Here is a 24,418-nt window from a genome sequence, read left to right on the forward strand (position 1 = left end):
CTCCTGTCCTGGTCACTCATTTGTGCCCATTGTTTAGGGCAGGGGTGGGCAAACTTTTTGGCCTGAGGGCCACACAGGGTTCTGAAACTGTATGGAGGGCTGGGTAGGGAAGGCTGTGCCTCCCCAAACAGCCTGGCCCCCACCCTTATCTGCCCCCTCCCACTTCCCGCCCCCTAACTGCCCCCCTCAGAACCACTGACCCATCCAACCCCCCCTGCTCCTCGTCCCTGACTGCCCCCTCCCGGGATCCCGCCCCTAACCACCCCCCAGGACCCCATCTCCTATCCAACCCCCCTGCTCCCTGTCCCCTGACGGCCACAACCCCCTATCCACACTCCTACCTCCTAACAGGCCCCTTGGGACCCCCAGGCCTATCCAACCTCCCCGTCCCTGACCGCATCCTCTCCCCGAACCTCCGCCCCATCCAACCGCCCCCTGTTCCCTGATTGCCCCCCAGGACTCCCTGCCCCTTATCCAACCACCCCACTCCCTGCCCCTTACCATGCCGCTCAGAGCACCAGGACTGGCAGCGCACTGCCTAGCCAGAGCCAGCTAGGCGGCCGCGCATTCTAGAGCACCGGGGCAGGCCGGCGGCTCTCGCAGCCACACTGCCCGGCAGGAGCTCACAGACCCCGCATCCAGAGTGTTGGTGGCACAGTGAGCTGAGGCTGTGGGAGAGGGGACAGCAGGGGAGGGGCCAGGGGCTGGTCTCCCCAGCCGGGAGCTCAAGGGCCAGGCAGGACAGTCCCACGGGCCGTAGTTTGGCCACTTCTGGTTTAGGGCCTTTACACGCTCACTGGGGCCTTGCGGGCATGGGGAAAGGGGGAAAAAGCCTGGGTAACGACGTGCTTTTATGAGCCTCCACAAAGAGTAAACTCTTGGCTACCCTTGGAACGAGAGCTTGAGTTTAGAAGCTTAGCATCGCCCTGTTTGGCGTCGTTAATAACTCCCGTGGTGTTTGCCAGGTTGGAGTGCAGAACAGAAGAATCTGAAAGCTGCTGGGCCAGTGGGGTCTACTGATCTCACCCACTGTCTGCCCTGTGTGTTTGTTAGCATTGGCTGGGCTGGTGAGGCTGTTAATAACCAGAAGCTTTTGAAACTGTAGCTTCCATAGAAATGTCAGCTCGAGGCCTGTAGCAAACAGCTCATGCTGCCTTTGAAACACGGGGCTTTTCCCACTCACGGAAAATCAGGGGGCTCTGGGCATCGTGATATATATAGTGATAGTGGAAATGGCCTTGGCTGCTACTGAGTCCTTCCGCGCTCAAGTCTCCGAGCTGGAGCATGTCACGGTCTGGACATGCAGAACGATTCTGTATTGTTATGAAACGGATAGATTATTATTTCGATAGCGCCAGAGATAGGCATGGCACTTTGCAAACGCATTGACAAGGGTGATACGCTCCTTCTAGGTTAAGGGTCATGGCCGATGAGGTGCTAGAGCTGAAGGATCTCCGGGCTTTGCTGGATCAGGTCCCATATCATATAACGCAGGAGTTAATGAGCAGACGTGAATGGGGAGCAGCAACGATTAATAAAGGGAAGGGGAAGGTGACAGTGAGGTCAGTTTGTGCACAGGAATTCGTCCTGTGTGTGTACAGACACACACACATTCTTTATGCTATGCATAGGGCAGCAGTATAGGCAGCCTGTGCAGCACATGGTTTGGTAAGCTCTCCATGGAGCTCTGCAGGGAGTCGTGCCAGCAAACATCCACCAAGAAAAGCAAATGACAAGCAGAGAGGGGCTGAAATTTGTAAAATTGCACGGTAGAGCTGAGCCTGGCTTGCAAAGGGTCCCGCAGAGCCTAGACAGCTGCAGGCACCCGCATTTCATCTGGGCTAAATTACAAAGCAGGAGTAGAGCAGTGAGACCTGCCCAGCGTCAGAAAGCTGAGCCACCCCATCCCACAAGCTAAAACGGCATCATAATGTCTGGGCTGCAGTGCTGCTGCGTGTGTCACGTCCAGGCCGTCTCACGTGGCTGCCGGGGGCTGACAGTTAGATGGGACCTTGGCCAGAGGTTGCAGAATCAATGTGCAGTGGCTGAGATCTGCTTCCAAGTGCCTAGTGGAGGAGGGGGAGTGACTTAGAGGCCCCAAGTGTGCAAATGAAACAAACTGATGATGATAAAAGGGGACTTCCCAGGCTCTGTTGGGCACCCCCAGTCACAGCATCCTTTTCAGCGTGGTTTTGGCCTGCAAGGAAACTCCGGGGTCATTCTGGGTGACCTTGGGCCGATCTCTGTAACGTGCTGATAATGACACTGATCTCCTTTGTAAAGAGCTTTGAGAGCGACTGATGAAAAGTGCTACAGAAGCTCTCAGGATTAGTATTTTCTTCTCCATTCTCTGCACTTGCTTAGCGCATATTCCATACAATGCAGCATGGGCTGGGCGGCCGGCTGAGCCCTCACTGGCTCCTGACAGCTGGGCCAGCAGACACCGAATGCATTTCCGATGGCACTAGCCCAGCTCGATGACCTGAGATGAGCTAAGTTTGTAAGGTTCAGGGTCAGAACGGCGAGTGAGCGAGCCATGAAAACGCCCGTGTCCCCCACATGGAGGATGGGGGAGCTGGATGCGGTGTCACACTCGTCTACGTTTACCTTACATGGAATAGCTCTACTGAAAATACTAAAGGGACAGTGTCAAGGCCCCACAGGTCCCTTCATCAATCTGACAGGGAGAGGAAAGACTCAGGACTTCTCCTTTGCAATTGCCCGGCAGCTATGCTGTGCGTCTCTAATGCCGAATGCATACGGCGTGGGCCAAGGAGAACCAGCACTGAAGCTCCCTTTAGCTTTAGACAGGGTACTCCATGCAAAGGCCCTGGGGAAGAAACTCTTTTTTTTTATGGTCAGAAAACTGGTGGAGGAATCAATGATTTGGGACATGCCATACAACAAAGAATATTTGACTCAAGCAATGGGGAAATCGCACCTGGCTCGACGAAGAGCTGTGTCAGCGGGACTGTCGAAGCCTGGGAGTTTTTGCAGATCTTACTGATGGAGAGGAAGGAGCCGCTGGAGATTTCCCGCCGTCATGCTTTGTGGCCCGGCCTCCCAGCATTCCTTGGGCATGTGGCTTGGCTGGTTTGTGCGTGGCATCAATATGGCATGAATGCAGGCTGGCTAAGCGTCTGGCCAGGCTGTCGCTGATGCTGCCCTGGCTGAAATGGTCCTTCAGCATTCAGCACAGCTTCTCTTTATTAAACAAGAGGAAAGAAGAAACTTAGTGGCAGGGAAAGGGCCCTGGGGGCGGGAATCTCCTGACTGTGGACAGCAGCAGCCCAATGAGCTTCCCCACAAATGCCTCTTCATCCTGGAATTCACAGCCTCATCTGGGCTGGAGCTTTGTCTCCCTGCCCCAAGTAAACCCTCAGCCTCTGGGCTGATCGGTGCTACCCTGAGATAGGCCCAAGCTGCAAAATTCAGGCCTAGATCCCTGTGCTGCTTCCAAACCCTCTAATGGTCATAGGGGGCAGTCTGGGGAGTTTCAAAGTCAGCCTCCTCTGGCAATATAAAAAAAAAAAATCCTCAAATTGATCTTACTTTTCTCCCTGCTTCTTTTTTGGGGAGGGGTGGAACATGTCTTGTTTGTCGAAGATTTTATTTGTCATTTATCTGATACCTCCCATTCCCTTCCTATTGTGAAAGGTCTGGATCCCTAAGGAAGGGAAAATGAAAATAAATTGAAGTCTCTTGTATTTGTGGCCGTTGTTATGCAGATGTTTGTGGCACAGCAGGTGGAATAGGGCCCTAGATGACTTCCTTGTGGTGGCCCGAGGCACGGTGTGATGTTTGCTGGGTTGCTTTTAGCACAGCCAAGATTCAGCATGAAAATTCCAAGGGAAAGTGCATCCTGGTGAGCTCAGGGAGGTAGAAGCACTTGTGGGCTGGGACATGAGAGGCACCTGTAGATCTGAGGCAAGGAGACTCTCTTTCTCTGTGAGAAGAAATGATGGATGGGCCGACCATGACTGGCTCGACTAGTTGTTAATCCTTGATCAAACCTGGATGGTTCAGCTGCAGGGCCCTTTCTCAGCTATGCTCTGGCTCCTTGACCAGTTCAGATGTGTGTGTTAGTACTAGGGGATGTGTATACTCCACGGTGCTTTGACGACTCTGTTGTATATTCATCTGCTCCAGGCGCATGATTTGATGATCTGCGGCATGTCTTGGATAGAAAGTTTATAGCTCATCAAAGTATGCAGAGCTCCATTAATAAACTTCGAGGACTTCATTTTAGTGGCTGAAATTGTATCCAGAGTATTAAGCTTCATTGCCTGAACCGTGTGCTTCATGGCAGTTGCTGAGTTTTGATATACTCCATTGGTCCAGCTGTTTGTGTGTCTTTTTTTAAACCCAAACATTGTCCACACCAGAATGACCAACACGGATTGGATAATTGACTATTTAATGGGCAAACGGCATAATCCTTTCTCAGCCTAAATGCCCATTGTACTTTGCCTGAGGAAGGACCTCAGGATTTTGCCCTCAGTGAGTAATATGTGCATGTGCACCCCAAATAGTGGAAACTGCAGCTTAACTTGCAATATATGCAGGTTCACACAGATGAGTGTGTAACTCCACTAAGCAGGAGTTAATGGGCTTCCAGCCCTTGTTTCCCTTGTTCTATGTTAATGGTAAAACCAAGAGAGTGAAGAAGCCACATTAAAATTCATGCGGCAATGCCTGTCAATATAAAACCAACTCCCTTTGTGCAGGAAGGAAAAAGTATGCATCGAATCCCAGAAGAGAGAGAGAGACAGATGTGCTTTTCAAGTGTGGTATGCTTCGGAAACCTTGTCCACTCCAAATTCCAGGCAAGAATGTGGGTAGCTTGATTATGAAAGCACCTTTGTCAAAGTGGGGGCTAGCAAAGAGTGGAGGTCAGTAGGTGAAATATATAGCTTAATCAGCGAGTTATGGAAACAAGCACAAATCAGGTGCATGATGCAGCCCCCATGCTTGGCGAAGAATGAAGCTTAGGGATAGCATATGAAAATGCAACTACTGAAATACATTGCTCAGGCTGATAAGCATGCAAATACTCCACTGCTACCTTGTTCAGGTAACAAAAGACGCCGCTTGGGTGATAAAGCATGGAACTCAGCTAATGGGACTTGTTCTTTGCTGCAGAAATATCTTACTTTCTCCAGGGTGTGTCCAAAAAAACACGAGGCTAACAGCTTCCAGTGACCAGCTGTGATTTTAAAGCCTGCCATGTCTACGTAGGGCTGGAGGTCCCTTTGGTTTGCCTCCCTCAAACCAGAGTCTTTCCAGTGCTGTAGAATTGCACTGGGGGCACTTCTCTTCTACTGACAGGGACACCATAGTCTTTTTGTTTAAAAAAAAAAAAAATATTAGCTTCGCCAGTACAAGTGCCTCATGCCCCGACTCAGACGTCTAAAGCTCAGCTCTTCTTGGTATCAGAGTAGCAGGCAAAGGCGGCTTTTAACTTTGGAGACTAAAGTGAACAACAGAATGATTCATGTCCCAAGGGACAAGGAGAATTCCCCTTGCTGACAGAGAACTGCCTTAGAAATCCCCGTCTGCAGAGGACTGCTAGCTTATTATGAGGTCTGTTGATTAATCATAGTTAAAATAACTGTGATTAAAAAAATGAATCGTGTTTAATCGCACTGTTAAACAATAGAATACCAATTGAAATGTATTCATTTTTGATGTTTTTCTACATTTTCAAATATATTGATTTCTATTACAACACAGAATACAAAGTACACAGTGCTCACTATATATTTGTGATTACAAATATTTGCACTGTAAAAATCATAAACAAAATAAATACTATTTTTTAATTCACCTCATGCAAGTACTGTAGTGCAACCTCTACTGTGAAAGTGCAACTTACAAATGTAGAATTTTTTTGTTACATAACTGCACTCAGAAGCAAAATGATGTAAAACTTTAGACCCTACAAGTCCACTCAGTCCTACTTCTTGTTCAGCCAATTGTTCAGACAAACAAGTTTGGTTTCATTTGCAGGAGATAATGCTGCCCTCTTCTTTTTACAATGTCACCTGAAAGTGAGAACAGGCATTCCCATGGCACTTTTGTAACCGGTGTTGCAAGATATTTACGTGCCAGATGTGCTAAAGATTCATATGTCCCTTCATGCTTCAACCACTATTCCAGAGGACATGCATCCATGCTGATGATGATCATTAAAAAAATAGTACATTAATTAAATTTGTGATTGAACTCCTTGTGGGAAAATTGTATGTCCCCTGCTCTGTGTTACCCACATTCTGCCATATATTTCATGCTATAGCAGTCTCGGATGATGACCAAGCACATGTTGTTTGATTTACAAACATTGTCACTGCAGATTTGACAAAAGGCAAAGAAGTCACCAATGTGAGATTTCTAAAAATAGCTACAGCACATGACCCAAGGTTTAAGAATCTGAACTGCCGTCCAAAATCGGAGAGGGACGAGGTGTGGAGCTTTCAGAAGTTTTAAAAGAGCAACACTCCGATGTGCAAACTACAGAACCTGAACCACCCACCCACCCACCCGCCCCGAAAAAAAATCAACCTTCCGCTGGTGGCATCTGACTTAGATGATGAAAATGAACATGCGTCAGTCCACACTGCTTTGGATTGTTATCTAGTAGAATCTGTCATTAGCATGGATGCATGTCCTCTGGAAAGTGGTTGAAGCATGAAGGGACATATGAATCTTTAGCGCATTTGGCACGTAAATGTCTTGCTACGCTGGTTACAACAATGCCATGCGAATGCCTGTTCTCACTTTCAGGTGACATTGTAAACAAGAAGCAGGCAGTATTATCTCCTGCAAATGTAACCAAACTTGTTTGTCTGAGCGATTGGCTGAAGTAGGATTGAGTCGACTTGTAAGCTCTAAAGTTTTATACTGTTTTATTTTCGAATGCAGTTTTTTTTGTACATAATTTGACGTTTGCAAGTTCAACTTTCATGATAAAGAGAGTGCACTACAGAACTTGTATTAGGTGAATTGAAATATACTATTTCTTTTTGTTTTTACAGTGCAAATATTTGTATTACAAATAAATAGAAAGTGAGCACTGTGCACTTTGTATTCTGTGTTGTAATTGAAATAAATATATTTCAAAATGTAGAAAACATCCAAAAATATTTAAATAAGTGGTATTCTATTGTTTAATAGCGCGATTAATCACACAATTACAATTTTTTTTAATCACTTGACAGTCCTACTTGTTTAAGTTAGAAATGATGGGTGACCGCCCTGCCTAAACATTTTGAATACACAGAGCTGGCCAGTTATTTCAGTCACTGCTGAATTTGATCCAAACCTCTGGAACCTTTCTGCAATACAAATAGTGCAGATTTCACCCTTTGTTCTGATCACTTTCAGGAAGGGATTACAAATTAGTTCTCAGTTGTAACCTAGAGTAATTCTAGAGCTAATGCCTAGAGAAAGTTGTTGTGTTATTAACAAGCAAAGAGACAGACTTCAGACTTAAAAAGAGTCCAGGAGGAAGCCAGGGTGATAACATTCTGCAATGAAAAGATCTGCTGTTCAGACTTCCAAAATTATGGGCTCAATGCCTCAGGCTCTGAAGTTGATGGGAGCTTTGCCTGTGGCAGCTGCAGGACCATCCAGCTGAGCGCCCTAGCCTCTGCCATGACCTTCCTCTGCAGGCATAAAAGGATCAAGGGTTTATTTCTAAGCGGCTAGAAACAGACTTGGTTGGAATCAGGATGGACTGACTCTTAAGCACGAACTTGACTGGAGAAAGGGTAATGGCTTAGCAGATCAGAATTGGGAGGGCACACGTTAAAAATATTTAGTGCTTCTCTAGCGCCTTTCACAGGATCTCAAGCACTTTAGATCTATGAATTAAATCTTGTAATGCTCCTGTGAAAGAGGTAGTTATTTTTGTCTGGATTTTATAGGTGGGGAAATGGAGGCAGAGAGTGGTGACATGGCTCCCCTCCAAGGTATCATGGTAGATCCATGGCAGAACTAGGACTTGAAGCAAGATGTCTTGACTGTCAGTCCACCCCTTAACCACAAGACCATCCTTCCTTCCTTTTCCCGCTAGGGAACGCAACATTCAGCAAACTGAAACTGGCGTTCCTGTTCAGATGGGCTGTGATGGGAGTTGCTGCTCCCTGGCGTCATGGTGTCACTCCACTGTGTTTCAGGGTGGGTTGCTGTAGCACCCAGTTCTGCTCCATGCATTTAGATCCTCATGCCGAAGGCAAGGGAGAGGGACCACCTTCAGAGATGGCCCTTTTCCAGGCTAGTTAAATGCTGGTTTCCTGTTCTTTTTTTTTTTAAAGAAACTGACAGCTCAGCCTCACCCAAAGCCATCTGGAAAACCTTGCAGTACGGACTGACCAAAACCATAGACTCTCTTCTCATGTTGGGACTAGTCACTACGGGATAATGATGGACCAGACCTGAGGGACCTGAATGATAACATCTCTCCAAGCGGTGCGTCGGGCGCAGGGAGGAATTAGTGGCTGTCCCCAGGGTTGCTGTCTGGGGATGCTGTCACAGAGGCACCCAGATAGCTAGGCCTGGAAACTGAGGACAGACAGACAGTCTCCCAACTGTGCCCGGTATCCCTGGAGGTCTAGTGAAGCTCCACCATACTAACTATTACAGGAAAGCCAAGGTTGACCCATGTCCCCATTCTATCCCAGATTCCTAACAATACATTTTTGGAAGCAGGGTCTTGAAACCTTTCAACTGCTGCCAAATTAGTTCAGAGAAACAGAAGACTCTCCACAGCTCTCTTCCTTCCTCCCCTTCTTTCTGTTTCCTTCTCTGCTTTCCTGGAAGGCTTGGGCCCAGTTATTTGATTCACAGAAGAGTGTTCGCAGCAGCTGGGGTGAATTATGCTGCTGGACGCAATAATTGGACAACGCATAAGACTGACTAATTATTTCTGAAAGGAATGAATTTGATTCAGTTTGGCAACATGGGTGAAATCTGAGACCCAACGGCTTTCCTTTGAATTGCCCTGGGACCCAAGCAGAGAACTGCGAAAATTCCAGCAGGGAGGATCAAGGATTACAGGGCTCATATTTCCATCTCAAATCATCCCAGCACTGCAGTTAATGTCCTGGGTGCAATGTTCTCACAGCCTAGAGCCCCTCAAGGAGGCATGTTCGCTCCATTCCTTTGGGAAAAGAAAAGGGGAATGAAATGAAGAAAGTGTTTTTTATCACAATCTTTTTAGGGGGTTATTTAAAAAATGCTGGGAAAAAGCTCACAAATAAAATACCAAGTGGATGAACTCACCCAAGGACAGTTAACATGTGTCCCAAACAATTTCACTCATTGCATGGGACAACGAAAACATATGTCGTTCGTTGTAATGTTATGGTCTTGTTTGGGAGAAAGTGTAGAGTTATTAGGAACCTACAATCATCCATCGTTAAAGCCCAAAGCAACCAGGGCAACTTCTTAGCCTTACGCTCTAATTGTGTCTTCTATTATAGCTGTAACTTTGCTCAGGTTGTGCCTAGTATGTAAACACTCCAGGGTTTATTACTATTTTGGCTTTTCTATTCAGGGCTCAGTGACCTGAGCCTGAAGGCCTCTATGTGCCTTCATGACACAGCAGCCTGTTCAAAGCTAGTAGGCGATCTGCCCAGATAAACTCCAGAACAGGAGTGAGGGCATGCCAATTTCCAATAAATCCAGGGCTGCTTTTGTTGAGTCTGCAAAATGTGCAAGCACGTCAGTTTCACATGCACAACACCAGCATGTGCGTGGGGCAGAACCACGTGGATTTTTAGCCCACTGATCCCAGCAATGAATATGGGAAATACCCAGCTTGAATGAGCTTAGCTGAGAAGGATGCCACAGATGGGCTGTCTAGGGAAAATACCCTTGGTCCGTATAAAAAGAGAGAGCATCATATGGGCCTTAATCTATGCCAGTTTTGCCAGTGGGGAGACACATGCATCCTTCTTGGTACAGGCGCTTTCTGGCTCAAGCTTTTGGGAAATGGCCCCTTGGAGACAAGGAGTTCAGTGCCTGTCAAACTCTGTCCTACAAGAGTGACTTTTCCAGCAATGTTTCCAGAAGAAATCCAGACACTCCTCCCCTTTATGAGTTTAATGGTGCACCCCTGGCCCTGCCTTGGGTTAAGGCCAGGTAGGTAACTTTTTAACTCTTTATTTCTCCGTCGTGCCCCTTGCAAATCACTGGTTCTGAATGCAAGACTGGCTCTGGAGAGCGGTTCCCCTTCCCCCATATTCTGTACAGCTCTGTCTCCATTGGGAGCAGCGCTGGGTGGCCTGCAGGACATGACTGAGCTAACTGGAGATGCACTTTGCTTAACTCTGTCAGTGGCTTGATGCTAAACTCTTCTGCGGGTGATTGGCAAGTCCAGCAGCCATGGGGAAACTGGAAGCAAGGGAAACGGACTGATAGAAGCAGCCCCAGGGTTTGCAGGTCAAAGGCTGACCTTTTGTTTCTGGAATTTTGGATGAACTCCAGCCTCAGTTCTCGAGCCAGATGTCTGACCTCCGTTCGGTCTCTGTTAAGCTGTGGTTTAATTAGCAGGGACCAGCTCCTGAGAGGGGCTTCGTGTGGGCCGAATCCTGAAGGGCCTCCTGTTGGCAAACTTCTGTTGATTTCAGCAAGAGCTTGAGGGTGCACTTGGGCCTTTCCAGAGGCCTTGCAGAGGGCCCCAGAGCTGGCCAGAGTGGGAGTGGGGAGCAGAGCAGCTGCTTGCAGAGCCAATGGCTGGTGGGGGAGGATGGTGGGAAGCATCTCAGGAGAGGAGTGAGGTGTGTGTAGAAGGAGTCCCCTGGAGGGAAGAAGAGTGGAGGGGATGTATAGAGTCTGCTGCTCCCAGGTAACACTATATAGAAATATGGATGCCTGGAAGTGGCTGAGGCTCTGAGCAGGCTGGCCAGGCCTAGATTTTGCCCAGCTGAGGGCTGCAATGGTAGCTTGCTGGGCAGCCCCAGGGATGGAGTGAACGTGCATCAAAGGGAGCAGGTGGCAGCCGTTCTCCCCTGGATTGCAGAGTGTTGGCCTGCAGAGGTGACTGGTCCCAGAGGCGCTTCTACATGTGCTTCGGGGGCTGGGGAGATAGACTAATACTGCCTCTGTTTTTGAAATCCATTGCTTTGCATGCAAGGGAACCAAGAGGAGAACAGAGGGGGTGCATGTCCCCAGCACGCTGCCCTCCTTTCTCTGACCGCAGGTGCCCTGGCAGACGTGGGCTCCGCTCCTCTAGGCCAGGACTGGGAGGAGCAGAGATAGGGTGGAGGCTAGAGCATGTGGGGGTTACAATAGCTCTCCTGCATGCTGGAGGTGATCTGCCTCTGAAGATAATCTTCCTTCAGCACTATCTTGGAAGGGGGTCACCCTCTGTATGGGGAGCCCTGTCCTGACAGTGGGGGCTCAGAAATGTCCAGCTGCAAGGGATCACATGGGACCATCATGCTGGGCATGTTCCTGGTCGCCGAGCTCTCCTGGCAGCTAGGGGACCCATGGGTAGCTCTCCTAATGCACTTGGCTTTCTTAGGAGTATGTCAAAAAATCCATAGCCTTCCGCTGCTCATGTCCTGGCCAATTCGCCCGCGTGGACAAGGTGAAGAACAGCTGGGAGGGATGGCCGGGCATGCCAAGCCAAGGTTTTATTCCCCTCCCCCCCACGCTTTCCATCATAGTAAGTAATAAAGCCTTCATTAGCCCCCCCAGCCCCCATCGTCGCCCTGGAGGCTCCCAGATCAGTTCAATAGTGGTGCTGTGAAAGGGTGTTTGATTCCTGTTCTAGCCTGGTGGTTAATGAAGGGGCACTACGGGCGAGAGAGATTTGCTGGAAGGAATTAAAGACAAACCTTTCCCCAGATTGCTTTTGTCTGGGGCTGCAGCTTTGATGGGGCTCAGGCTTTGCCTTTGACAGATCTCCAGTAAAGAACACGCTCCTTGCCTTTGCCCCCCGCCCCCCCTCCCCTTCTGCAGATGTGGGAGTGAAAGCTCAGGGCTTCCCAAGCTTGGAGGGAGCTGCCAGCAGGCGGGGGAGACACTGAGGGTCTCCCTGCCCCCTCTTCTCTCCCTCCCTTGTCCCCACATGAAACCAGCCTTAATGAAAACAAGCTGCTCAGCAGCGATCCTAGTCAGTGAGCTCAAGGCTGCAGAGGAGGAGGGCTCCAGGCTGGGCTCAGATAGACACCGTCCCAAGGAGCCAGAAGAAACTGGGCAAGGAGTGCAGGACAAGCAAACTTTTCCCCTTTGCTTTTACATTCTTTCAAGCTCTGCAGACAGACTCCCCTGGCAGGAGGGTGCTGGGAGACTTTAGCCTCTGTCTAACCTGCAGCTGGTAAGTACATGCAACTCCCCCATCTTTCAGATCCTTCACTTTGCTTTACAATATTTAATCTACAAACAAAATTGCATTGGATCCCCCCTCCCCAGCAACCTTTTCTTTTCCTTTTTTGAATTCCTCACTGCAGCTTTTACTGCAGCAAAGTCCTGGGCTGGTTTTACTGTTTTTCTTTGCCCTAGAGATGTGTATATACATTTCCCCCAGTGTCTTGATGTTAGGATCTCATGCTCATTTGTGAACCAAGCTGAGTGTGCTCAACTAGACAGGCAGGCTGGCAGAGTTCTGTTTGGAATGAGTTCAGCGTGGAGCAAAGATTTCATCTTGGAGTTGCTTGCAGAATACTGGAGAGACAAAGGGAGCCAGATGCTTAGCTCTGGACCCTTGAGAACTTCTGGGAAGTGCCACTGAAGCGAGCAGACTGAGCTTGCCTGGGCAAAGCAGGGTGCGCGTGTGAGAGGCTGGATGTGCATTTGCATGAAGGGAGCAGAAGTCAGTGGGCTGGGGGGGTTGCCAAGCAGAGGAAAATTGCATTCGATTTGTTTCCTTTGCTTTACAATTAAAAATCCCTGCTGTGGATTGAAGCAGGTGTTCGGGGGGTGGGGAGTGTGCTAGGGGTTCAGGAGGAAATTTGGGGGCTACATTAGAGTACTGGGGAGGGGTTTGGGGTGTGACTGGACAAGAGTTTGGGGGCAATGTGCTGAGAGGGCTGGGGGAGGGCTGGCGCTTGGCTGCAATGGGCTGCCCAGGCAGTGGGTGCTCAGCGCTCCATGTCTCTGTATTTTCTTGTGGTCAAAGGAACATGGCCCAAGCAGCATGTGCTGAGAGGTGCGACGGCTGGGAAGGACGACCCACCTAGCAGGGAGCAATCTGGGTGCAGGCAGGTTTTTGGGTGGCAGGGGAAGAGAGTGAAAATGTGCAGCTTCCCCCTGTTCTCTCTTTGGCCAGGCTGCACGTTGCAAAGCATTGAACAGAGTCGGGTGCCATTTTAAAGGTGGGGGGAAGAGACACGCGGGGCTTGGCCTTCTCTTTGCATTGAGCTTCAGTGGCTGAAACCTGCCACTGCTCCCTTTGTAGCTCAAGGCTACTAGATGGCTTCTTAGTTTTGTTGCAGCCAGGAAGTCCAGAAAAGTCACAGTCTGCTGCTGTGCAGCCTTCTCGCTGCTATACCAACGACTCCTTTGGAGGGGAGGCCGGCACTGAACTAAATAACACGGGTGGAGGAAAACTTCACTCCAAATGGAGCTTACGGTGTAATCCAAGTGGTAGTGAAGCCAAGGGCTACTGTCTGCTGCTGCAAAACTGCCTGTGAGATGAATGTAGCTCCAATACTGCGCAGACTCCTGGTGAAGTCACTGGGAGTTTTGCCCGAATAACGACTGCAGGATGTTGGCCTGTGGCTCCTGGAGTATATTATCCCTTATCTTTGCGAAGTTTAGTTCCAGCTGTGAAGCTCCCTCTGAATTTAGGGTGTGGGTGGTTTCATCATGTTGATCTGGGCCCACGTCGAGTTCCTTAACTCCGCTTTGCTCAGTGCTTTATAAAGCCATGTGAACGAAGGCTGAGTGGGAATCATCATTAGCCTTCTCATTTCTCCTGCTGGTCCCTGCTCGGGGCTTTTTTTGGTCTGTAGTTGAGGGTCGCAGCGCAGCGCCTGGGTCCAGAAGAAGAAGATGGGGCTGGAGGACAAGGTGACCAAATGGGAAAAGCGTTCACAAAATAAAGAAATTTGATTCAATAAAATAAATAAATAAAAGGCCAGTAATAGCAGGTTAGAAGGACCCTAGCGCCCCTGAGAGCAGCTGCTTGTTTTGCTAGTTGCCATGACTCTGGCCTTCAGAACAAAACCCTGGCTCTCTGGCTGACTTTGGAGAAGTTGGGATCTGGATTTAGGGTGACCAGATGTCCTGATTTTTATAGGGAAGTTCCGATTTTTGGGTCGTTTTCTTATATAGGCTCCTATTACCCCCCACCCCCGTCCCGATTTTTCACATTTGCTGTCTGGTCACCCTAGCTGGATTCAAAGTTTGCAGCTTGAGCTGGTCTCAAGCATGCACCTGGGTGACCACAGCAGCACATGCTCCTTTCCTCCTTGCTAGCTGCAAAGCCTCTTTGCAAAGATGGGAGAGGAGAGATGCTGGTCTTTTTTTCTGTGTTTGAATGGGAACCAGATTTCGGGGAGAGTTACTGTGGGATTTTTTTTGAAGTGCAGCTTCTGTTGTTTTCTTTTAATTTTTTCAAAATGTTTTCTTTTGTTTAAAATCAGCTTTTTTTTTTTTTTAAACGAAGGCTATAGGATGGGGTGGAGGGCACTGAAACTGGGGACGGGCACACTGGGAATGGAGTGCAGCTGGGTCCTGGGGTTCCCTGCGGGCTGACTGCTGGGGAAGAAAGGCAGGGAAATCTGCTGCTGCCCATCTACAGAATGTGGACACGCTCCAGGGTGGCCGGGCGACTGCTCTTTGTAGCTCATCGCATGCGGAGAGGGAAGAATAGAACCGCTAATGGCAGAACTAACCCAGAGCGAGGCTGTTCGTTCTTTAGCTACTTCTCTGGCACCTCAAGATCTTTATCCTCATAACACCCCTGTGAGGGAGGACACTAGCTTCATTTTACAGATGGGGAAACTGAGGCAGAGAATGGCCTAAGATGGCACGAGTGCTGGGAAATGAACCCTCATCTCCTGAGCCTCGGGCCAGCAGCCTAACCCCGGAGCCATCCTTCCTCTGAGCTCTTTCACTGAGCCAGCTAGTGATCAATGCAGGTGAGTTCAGGCGTGCGATCGCTTCTCCTTTTAGGAGTGGGTCGGTGGTGAGAGCTGGGTGAGATGTTGGCTGAGGGCTGACTCAACCATGAGGATGCTAGGTTACACCCTGCCTGACCACATGTGGGCTACGCAGATCTGGGTGGTCGGAGGAGTGACAACACAGAAGGGCTGAGGTGTGGATTGGAGTGTCTGCTTGCATAGCTCTGTCTAGATTACTCTGATCCGAGGTTAAATCCATCCCAGCAAAAAGAATGGGGGAGGATAACACACAGGAGCAGTAACAATGGAGGGGAAACCCCTCCCTAAGTTAATCAGCTAGCTGAGTCGGTGTAGCTACTTATAGGGCATGAGGAACTGTGTGCGCCAGTCCTTGGGCCAATACATGTGAGCATTTAGCTATCTGGGATCTGGATGGTTTCAGAATTCCCTGCTGCCTAGGGGAGAGGTGAGATCAGGGGCGGAGTGCGCTCCCCGTCTGGGAGAAATACCCCTTCCCTGTGTGGTTTGCCTGAGGGAAGCTGCAGGTGTCCATTCTGGTCTGTCGTGTCACTGATCATCCCTCGGTGGCTTGCGGCCCATGCTGCTTGGAGAGCAAGAAACTGCTCGCGGCAGCCAGAGTGTCTTTCCTGTTGGGTGTTAAAGCTGGTTGCCTGGGGGAGGTGGGGCATTACACTGGTCCTGCCATCCCAGAGCCTCCCATATGAACTGGCAGGGTGCAGTGACCCCCATGCAATTTGGGAGTGGGCAAAAGGGGAAATGCTGTTGGTTGTGATGACCTGCAGCAGAGTCAGGCCATGAAACAGCTTTGGCAGAACAACATGGAGATCTGAGGTCACACGCCACACACCTCGAGAGCTGTTCCTGCCTCCTGCAGGGTAATGCACATGTAACCCTGCTCACTAAGCACCACTGCGCATGGCCTGCTGAGCCCAAATATCTGTCTTGGTGATTGCAGGGAAATCTGGGTTTGCTGGCAGGGCAGGAAACCCCCCAGGCTAACCTCGCCTCTAGCATGAAGGGGCTAATCCCCCAACAGTGGCAGGTGACTGGGAGAACTGAATGGTGCTGCCAGATCAGCTCCCGCACTATTAGCCAGAGAGAGCTCGCACCCGGGATCGGTGTGGTGAAGACAAGGCTCCAGCAGCTTGTGGTGGTGGTTTTTACCTCCTGCACTGATTTACCAGCGAAAAGGCCGTTTGCACTTGTCACTCTGATAATGGAACTGAGACCCACAACTCACTTCACACAGGCTGGTCCAAGGGCCGGCAGATGCGGCGGCATTTGGTTACTACCTGTACCCTGTTATCAATACCCTATGTCATCCCATCCCTGCTGCACCACTTCTACTGGTGTAATGCAGACATTCTACAGGGCAGCAAGTCAGCAATGAAGCTGGGAAACGGTCTTTGTTATCGCTCTAATATAACCCCTGTGCCCACAAGGAAACATCACTTGTACAAAGCATTGCCCGAGGTCGTGTGTAACGTCCTTCTCTGCTGGGCACAGCATCATTTCCTCTAGACAAATGTAAGTGCATCTTACCTCTTGTTTTACATCATTCCTGATGAAGACTGAGAGGCACTGGCAGCCTTTGTTTGCTGAACATGTCAGGTCCTCCTGTAATGCCTCTGTTCAAGGCACACAAGGTCAAGACAGCAGAAGTCACTGCTCTCATAGGCACCTGGCAAACGTTACCCTCTTGTCCTCCACTGGATCAATAGCTGTAATATATGTTAAGTGGTCCTGCTGGCAGTTTGTTTCTCCAGGGCTCTCTGAAATGCTGTTTGTAGCGAGGATAGTGGCAATCGAGGCATTGTAGGGGTGTCTGGGTACATTCTCCTGGCCCAGTAGGTGCTAATCTGAAGTGTTGGTCATTGGGAGGATCTTGGTCATGGAGCTGGTAGCGATGAGCCTGCAAACATCTCTCTGTCTCTCTTAGGTACCAGCCTGGGTTGTGCTGACCACGATGCTCTGGAGATCAGGGCAATCCTAAATGTATGAGAATCTCTCCTAGCCCTGCAAAGCGTGCTAATTTAGGAGAGGGATTGAGTGTGGGGAGGGGAAACCTTTGTGTAAATTGTCCCTGTCCTTTAATGTGGATCAACTCAAAGAATGGGTGAAGCTCCACTGGGTTTTTATTAAAGCAAACCAGCTGTCCCATGAGTGGTGTGAATAATCTTGCAAGGAGCTGCGGGCAGAATTGCTTCCACTAGTTCCATCCCAGGTTTGAAGCCTGGCATGCCCAGATGGAACAAATCACCCCCAAGATTTCAGTAACGATCTAATAGGAAATCACAACACTTGCAGTGCAGAACACTTGGCATTGGCTGGGGCAGCAGTGCTACCCCAAAGCAATCCGTCTGAAAAGGGCCATCTGGACAGATTTTAGACTGGGAGGAAGTGCCTGAAGTCCCATTTCTGACCCTAATAGAATGGAGAGTTTCTTCTCCTCTCTTCCCGTGGCCTGGAGTTCTGGCAGAGGAGGGAGCTGTCTGTGATCTCTCTTCCAACAGTGAGTTCTCTGAAGCTGACCGTGCTCATATGTGCAGCTCACATCTTCCAGCACCCACGTTACACTCCGCTTAAAATTACTGCTGTGGTTTTTTTCCTCTGTTTCTTTTGTTGCTCTTCTCGTGCTTTCCAAACTCACAGAAAGCCACCCTTCAAACCCAGAACTACTCCGGACAGGGCTCTGGCTCTCCATCAGCATGCAAGAGGTCGCTCAGGCAGCAATTCAGCAAGCGCTTCTGGAAATGTGAGCTCTTAGCCCCAAAAGCCCCTGACTCAGTTTCTCCCAGCCATAGAGCTGAAATGTGTTTTTCATGCCCATTTGTGTAAAATGTAATAAATGATAGAATATGTGAAGTGAGCTGGTTAGCTCCTAGTGGCCCCATTCAGGAAAACATCCCTATTCAGTGCAGCACAATTGAATTCAATGGGACTTCACTTGTTAAAGTTAAGCAGGTATTCAAGTGCTCTCCTGAATAGGTATGAACCTTAGCACATGGGTAAGTGCTGTCCTGACTCCTGGGCTTGCAAACTTGAATGAGCTACAAATGTTGTGGTCTCTCCATCCAAGGGATGAGGGGCAGTGTAGCAGAAACTTGCCGTGGATGTTCTCAGAGTGGTAACATCCGGGGACTATTCCCAGCAGTCATGCCCAAGGGGAGTTCAATCATTGTGTGAATCTGTTTCTAACCATGCATGAAGCTGCTGATCATTGCACCATTGTTCCAGCTACACACGTGGCTCTAACAATTAGTAAACAAAGTGTGGGATGGATCAGTGGAGCTGCACGTTTGCCCTTCTGTAGTTAAGTCTGTTCAAAGTTTCCATAGTCAACCTCAGGTTTCAGGAATTTATTAATCAGCCAAACTAATTTTGCTTGCGCTAGGATCTTGGCACGCAATACTCCCACCCCAGCCATGCATTTATAAATAACATGAAGGGGAAAAAAATCATTTCATCTGTTTTTAAAGTACATCAGCGAAAAACTGATGGAATGTTGCACTTTACAATGCTTCTTTGCAATCACAAAAATGAAATCCAAGTTCGGGCTGTTTTTTCTTTAAGAAATGAAACTTGGCAAGTAACTCAGTGCCTAAAATAATCAACATGCTTTCGTTATTTTGGAAAGAAATGGCAAAACCAATACCATAAAACGTTTAAAAGGGGTTGCTTGGTAGCTGCTGTGTCTGCTTTTAATGTAATAATGTAAGCTGCACGTTGTGACTCTCGGATGTTGTTATTGAAAATTGTCCCGAGAGAGTCCTATGGCAGGGTGGGGTGTGTGTGTGTGTGTGTGTGTGTGTGTTGTGGGAGAGGAGAGTGGAATCCCTAAGATGTTGCAGACGTGGCAATAGAAAGGGTGTTTTATATTGAGCTGGGTTGCTGCAGGGTGCACTGCTGCTCCCAGATTAAGATACTCCTCTACTTTTTCCAGACGACTTTAAGACCTCTAGGGTGGGTGATAAATCCAATCTTTTGGTGCCATCCGCTGGTGTTTATAACCAGCCACGTGTTCTGCCCAATTATGTGGCAAGAGCAACCAATCAAGCATACCTTAGCCTAGCAACCTGGAGGTTGAGACACCTCTTATCAAGGCCTGCCAGCAAGGAGCTGTACCTGGAAGGGCGTGGCCTGCTGCCACCGACTGTCGAGGGATTAGTTAAAGGGGCCCCTGGCTAAAACCATGGCTGGGCAGGTGTGCACTGGGGCCCCTCCCACCCAGACCCACATCCACATGGTGCAGTGTGGCAGGCTCCCAACCCATCCACAGACCGCTCTCCCAGGGCCCGAGCCTTTCAGGGCCCAGGGACCCCTCAGAGTCCCTCAAGCTGCAAACGCACCACACACACTACTATTTAAAGAGCCTGGCCTCCTGGCTTCCCCCTCTGGCTTCTGCCTGGTAAAGAAGTTTGCAGCGCATGGCCGGGAAGAGCTGTAATCGACGGGAGTGCAGCATACAGCTTCTTCCCCATAAAAATAAGCAAGCGGGAATTATTTGTCAGTTTCCTAGGGTGTGCTTGTGTGTTATCTTTTGCAAATGCACTTTCTGTTGTGAGACATGCCCAGGCCCCACGGCACTTAAAGTAATTTATGGCCAGGTCTGGTTTCCACCAGAAATATCTTTATAGCTGCTAGAACGCACAGAGCTTCCCAGGGTCTAGTGAGATTTGCACAGCATCAGCCTCCCAGCCATACAGCCGTTCCCCTCGTTAAAAGTGGGTTTGAGAAATAGCCTGGCACAAGCAAAGTCAGGTCACTGGGAGTTCCAGGGGTTGTAACCTCCAGAACAGGGGCCTTGTCCAGGAAGCAGGATACAATGTGTTTGGAGGTCTTGCGTCAAACCACTGCTTAAACTGTGCAGCCTGTTTACTGGTAGGCTGGGAGGCTTCCTCCTAGCAGAGGGCCACATGGTTAGAAAACACCAGGCACACAGGGCTGAGTTAACGATCCTGTGGTGGTCTCCTTTGCGAGATTCCTTGGGCTTGGTGGTGGTGGTACATCTTCTGACGGTCACTCATTTCCACTGGCTGAATGTCATTGCTAGTCAGTGGGTGGCGGAAACATTGGCTGGGGAGGTTCCAGACAGCTTGGTCAATGGGTTGAATCCCAGCCCTGCTTTCTTGGAGATGCAAATCAGAGTGGCGCTCCTGAAAATTGGCCCCAATCGTCTTCCGTATGAAAAAAGGAAGCAAAACAGAGTAGAGGGTTTGCAGCTTGTTGTGTAGGAGATTTTGGATGCACATCCACCTGCGTCTGGTCGTGTGGAGATGCACATGTACGGGGTGGGGTGGGGGAGGTCCTCACATTCTTCTCCCCTTCCCAAACTGAGGATACGTAAGCTTTGGCCAGAGTGAGTCACTCACTGCTCCTTGCATCTTCCTCAGCATTCAGTGTGCTGCCTCCATAGTGCTCCTAGCCCATGGTGATCCACCATAGGGACTGGGCTCAGGATCTGAACTCGGCTCTGGCAAGGGGCAGGTGTCCCATTGCCATGACTCTGCTTTGGCGTCTGTCATATGCAGTATTTGCTCTTTATCGTTGGCGATTTCCTACGGGCAGTACATCTATGCAACATGAATAATAAAAAACTTGTGATGTAGCTAGCGGTGCGGAGGGCATGGGCAGGGGGTGTGCTGAAATATCAACAGTAGCCATGTGCGCTCTGCAAGATCATGAAAATTACTCAGGATAGGCAGGTGTGGAGGGCCAGGGCACTGATCGCAAAGTCCAGCTAAGAAAGACAGCTCAAGAAAGTGCAGCTGCTTCCTCTGGCTTCTCTGCCGCACCGTTTCCTAAAGCTCTGGCTGATGTTTAAAGCAATAACGTCCTGAGACCTCCTTTTCCCACCCTTTCTCTATCATTTATTATAGAGGGACATGATAGCCATTCCATTGTTAAAGTTATGTCTTAATGTGGGTTGACGGTGGAGCATAAATTCCTGTTTCACTCCAAAAACCTGAGGCCAATCCATGTGAAATTTCACTCTGGGTTAGTTTTGTGTCCTTTGAGTTTTTTGGGCAGGGTTTTGTTTGGTTTCTCATAATATATTTTTAATAGAAAGTCTCTGAAATTGGGCTGTGGCTGAAATTTCTCCTTGGAAGCCCTCCTGTTTTACCGGTGACCACTATCTCTTAAAGACCCATGTCCCAAAATAAAACCCCACCATACTCTAGCTACATAAAACATAGCAGAGAGATGGACCTCCTGCAAATTAACCACCCCCACTTAAAGCATTAAAATAAACCTAGGAAATGAATACACCTGAATGGTCGTTGAGAAGCAGTCAGGGTTGTTTCACAAGCAATGTACCTGACACAAACCTCAAAATCAAGGGCATGGAAAGTGAAGCCACCTGCCAGGTCACACCCGTCATTCCTTTGCCCAAAAGCACACACCATACCACAACTCATTGTCATTGTCCATTGACCATTGTCACAACTCCCAGGCACCTCAGACTATGCATCAGAACTTTGCCCAGGACAGATACTAACTTGTCTCTTTTTCTTTCTGTTCGTGGCAGAGTCCTGTCTGGGAAATGGCTGCTCCAGCTATGGTCTGTGTGCTCCTTATGCTCATGGCACCTCTGTGCACCACGCGATCGACACGCAACCAGGCAACTGTCCTGGATGATCATAGTGGGAGTGGAGACAATCCGGGTGCCTCCATCCTCCCCTCTGCGAGTGTGAATTTGGGAGTGAATCCTACATCCGGGACTATAGCTGTGAACTCTGTCAATGGCACCTCGACTTCAATCAACATCTTCGATAGGATTGTGAACTTCTTTAAAGAGTACATGCTGCTGATCATTGTGGTAGGGTCCTTAGTTTTTGTGCTGCTCTTCATTGTATGTGCAGCTGTCATCGTCCGGCAGAAACACAAGGCCTCTGCCTATTACCCATCTTCCTTTCCTAAGAAGAAGTACGTGGACCAGAATGACCGGTCGGGGGGTGCCAAAGCTTTCAGTGAAGTTCCTGAAAAGGCTCCTGAGACACACACGGAGGAGCCCATGGACTCATCCAAACAGCTGCAAGCTGATATATTGGCTGCTGCCCAGAACTTGAAATCCCCAGCCAAGGTCTCCATGGCAAATGGAGATGGGACCAAAATAGAGGATAAGCCCCCAAAAGAACAGGAGGAAGGGACCAAAGTGGAGGACGACAAACAAACAGCTGAGTGTGTTTCTAAAGAAGAGGCGGCTCCCCAAGAGAAAGCTGAACCAGCAAAAGAGACGCCAGCTCCAAGTTGCACAGCAGAAACGGAGGCCGAAGGAGAAGAACCTCCCTCCACTGAGGCAGTTCAGCACGTGCAACAGGCCAACGAGTCATTGCCAGAAGAGCTCAAAGAATGCCCCGGGGCTGCTGATCCCGTCATGCAAAACCCTGAAGGTGAGAAGCAAGATGTGTCTGTTCTAGCGGCTCCCGAGATCGGTGCTGCAGGTGTCTAACACAGGAACTCGGGCGCTAGAAAAACAGACCTTCGTTCCTAAACAACGCTAAAGCAATGGACAATCTCCATTCATCAGCTCACCACGTTAATTGATTTGGAAATTGATTCAACACGCGACGGGCTATTTTTCTATTAAGTGGGCACGATAGAGACCCCTGTCGTTATACCAGCTATGGTGCCCAGCTCTAATATCAAAACATATTCGCTTTAGTACAGTGTGTTTTACATTAACGGACCATTCAGTTACTGTGTAATTGCTTAGTAGCTCTCACTTACAGTAAGTACATATGTAGTGGTTAGAGGTGGGCTTGATCAGAATTCATGACCCAGCTTTCAGGGTGAGTGACAGATCCGGAATGAAATGTTGGGGCGTAAGCCGGTCTTGAATAGTGGCCTTTAATGATATATGGTATGAGCAGTCATTTATATGGCGCAAATCCTGTGGCTCCTTACCCAGGTATCTAGGGGAAATCAATGGGAGTTTTGCCTGAATAAAAACTGTGTGAGCATCTATGGATTTGAACTCTATTTGGTGGGAAATCTAGGGCCTTTATCCGTTAGGGTCAACATATAGTTCCGGAAGAATTTCCAGGCAATTCTTTGTTCTCTGTAAAATAAACTGTTGCTGGCTTTCTTGCAAATGTTATTTTTCTAATTCATTTTTTATACTATTCGATGGAGGACTTTGTGTGGAAAAGAAATTGTGTGTGTGTGTGGAACGAGCGACACTAGATGGGATTTTCGGACCTCGCCCTCTCGACTAGTCTGAAAAGAGGAGGGTGCTTCATATAATGGGCAGCTGGACCATGTAATTCCATCTAGTGTGAAGAATCTTGTTTTCAAACATAACCTCAGACTTTTTGTCTAGCATCGTAAAGGCTTTACCGATATTTATGACCTTCTGTGATTTTTTTTTCAAACATTCTGATCTTCAAAGGACTATGAGAGGGAACCTGCAGCTCTTTGTAGACTTCCACAACTGATAGTTTTACAGTTGTTTTCTTTGGCCTCCATATTTTGTAGCAGTGTATAATAATTATCATAGATTAAAAAGAGTGAGCTTCTTATATCCACTGATTAACTGTTCCAGAAAGATGTTAATATGACTCACAGAAATATATTTTACTCAGGGTTTCCAGTAAAAAAAACAAACAAACAAACCAAACACACCCATAACAACTTGACTACAGATAGTAGGTAATGGAGGGTGGAGAAAGAGAAATCTAATGCTCAGAAGTTACCTTTTAAGTTTTACATCAACATTCCATCATTTCTTAAACAAGAAAATTCCTGTTTTCAATTTTGTTTTTTTTTCTTGCCTCCCTTTTCCACCATTATTAATAAAGAAATTTTCTATGCGGATTTGTTTTGTTTCTGTGGCCTTGAAAATGAGGAGGGTGACTTGTTAGTTTGGTTATTGTATTTTTGTGTTATGGGGTTGCTTAGAAGCCCCTGTCATGCTGTCTGGAGTAGTTCATGTCACGGAGTGTGGGGGAGTCCGACCCTGCACCCCTCTTCCTGGGACCCACAGTGACTCTCAGCCAGCCAGTAAAACAGAAGGTTTATTGGACAACAGGAACACAGGTTACAGCAGGGCTTGCAGGCACAGTCAGGACCCCTCCACCGAGTCCTTCTGGGCTTTCAGGGTGCTTGGATCCTAGCTAGGATACCCTGAATTCCGCCCATCCAGCCCCAAGCCCAAACTCAAACTGCTTCCCTCCTGCCACTCCCTTCCTTTGTCCCTTTCCCGGGCAAAGGTGTTGACCTTTCCCCTCCCTTACCTAGCTCAGGTTACAGGCCCTGGCATCGTCCATCCCCTAAAGTCCTCCCCTGCTCTCCCACTCCCCACACAGACAGTCCCTACTGCA

General features: G+C 48.7%; 1 protein-coding gene across 2 annotated transcripts; it reads left to right on the forward strand.

Annotated features, from left to right (window-relative positions):
* Positions 1 to 12,048: 12,048 nt before the first annotated feature.
* On the forward strand, positions 12,049 to 23,912 carry TMEM119 (transmembrane protein 119). 2 transcript variants are annotated; one of them, XM_030582921.1, is made up of 2 exons: positions 12,049 to 12,325; positions 21,625 to 23,912. In XM_030582921.1, exon 2 carries the CDS (start codon positions 21,640 to 21,642, stop codon positions 22,546 to 22,548), a length of 909 nt encoding a protein of 302 aa, XP_030438781.1. In that variant the 5' UTR covers positions 12,049 to 12,325; positions 21,625 to 21,639; the 3' UTR covers positions 22,549 to 23,912. The 2 variants fall into 2 exon arrangements, with proteins under 2 accessions (XP_030438781.1, XP_030438782.1); XM_030582922.1 differs by lacking the exon at positions 12,049 to 12,325 and adding an exon at positions 17,775 to 17,850.
* Positions 23,913 to 24,418: the final 506 nt, after the last annotated feature.

The sequence above is a fragment of the Gopherus evgoodei genome, chromosome 13 (assembly GCF_007399415.2).
Source record: "Gopherus evgoodei ecotype Sinaloan lineage chromosome 13, rGopEvg1_v1.p, whole genome shotgun sequence".
In the NCBI taxonomy this organism is placed as follows: Eukaryota; Metazoa; Chordata; order Testudines; family Testudinidae; genus Gopherus; species Gopherus evgoodei.

Excerpts from the sequence above, each read along its gene's own strand:
- TMEM119 (XM_030582921.1), top strand. The coding sequence starts at position 21,640 with ATGGCTGCTCCAGCTATGGTCTGTGTGCTCCTTATGCTCATGGCACCT.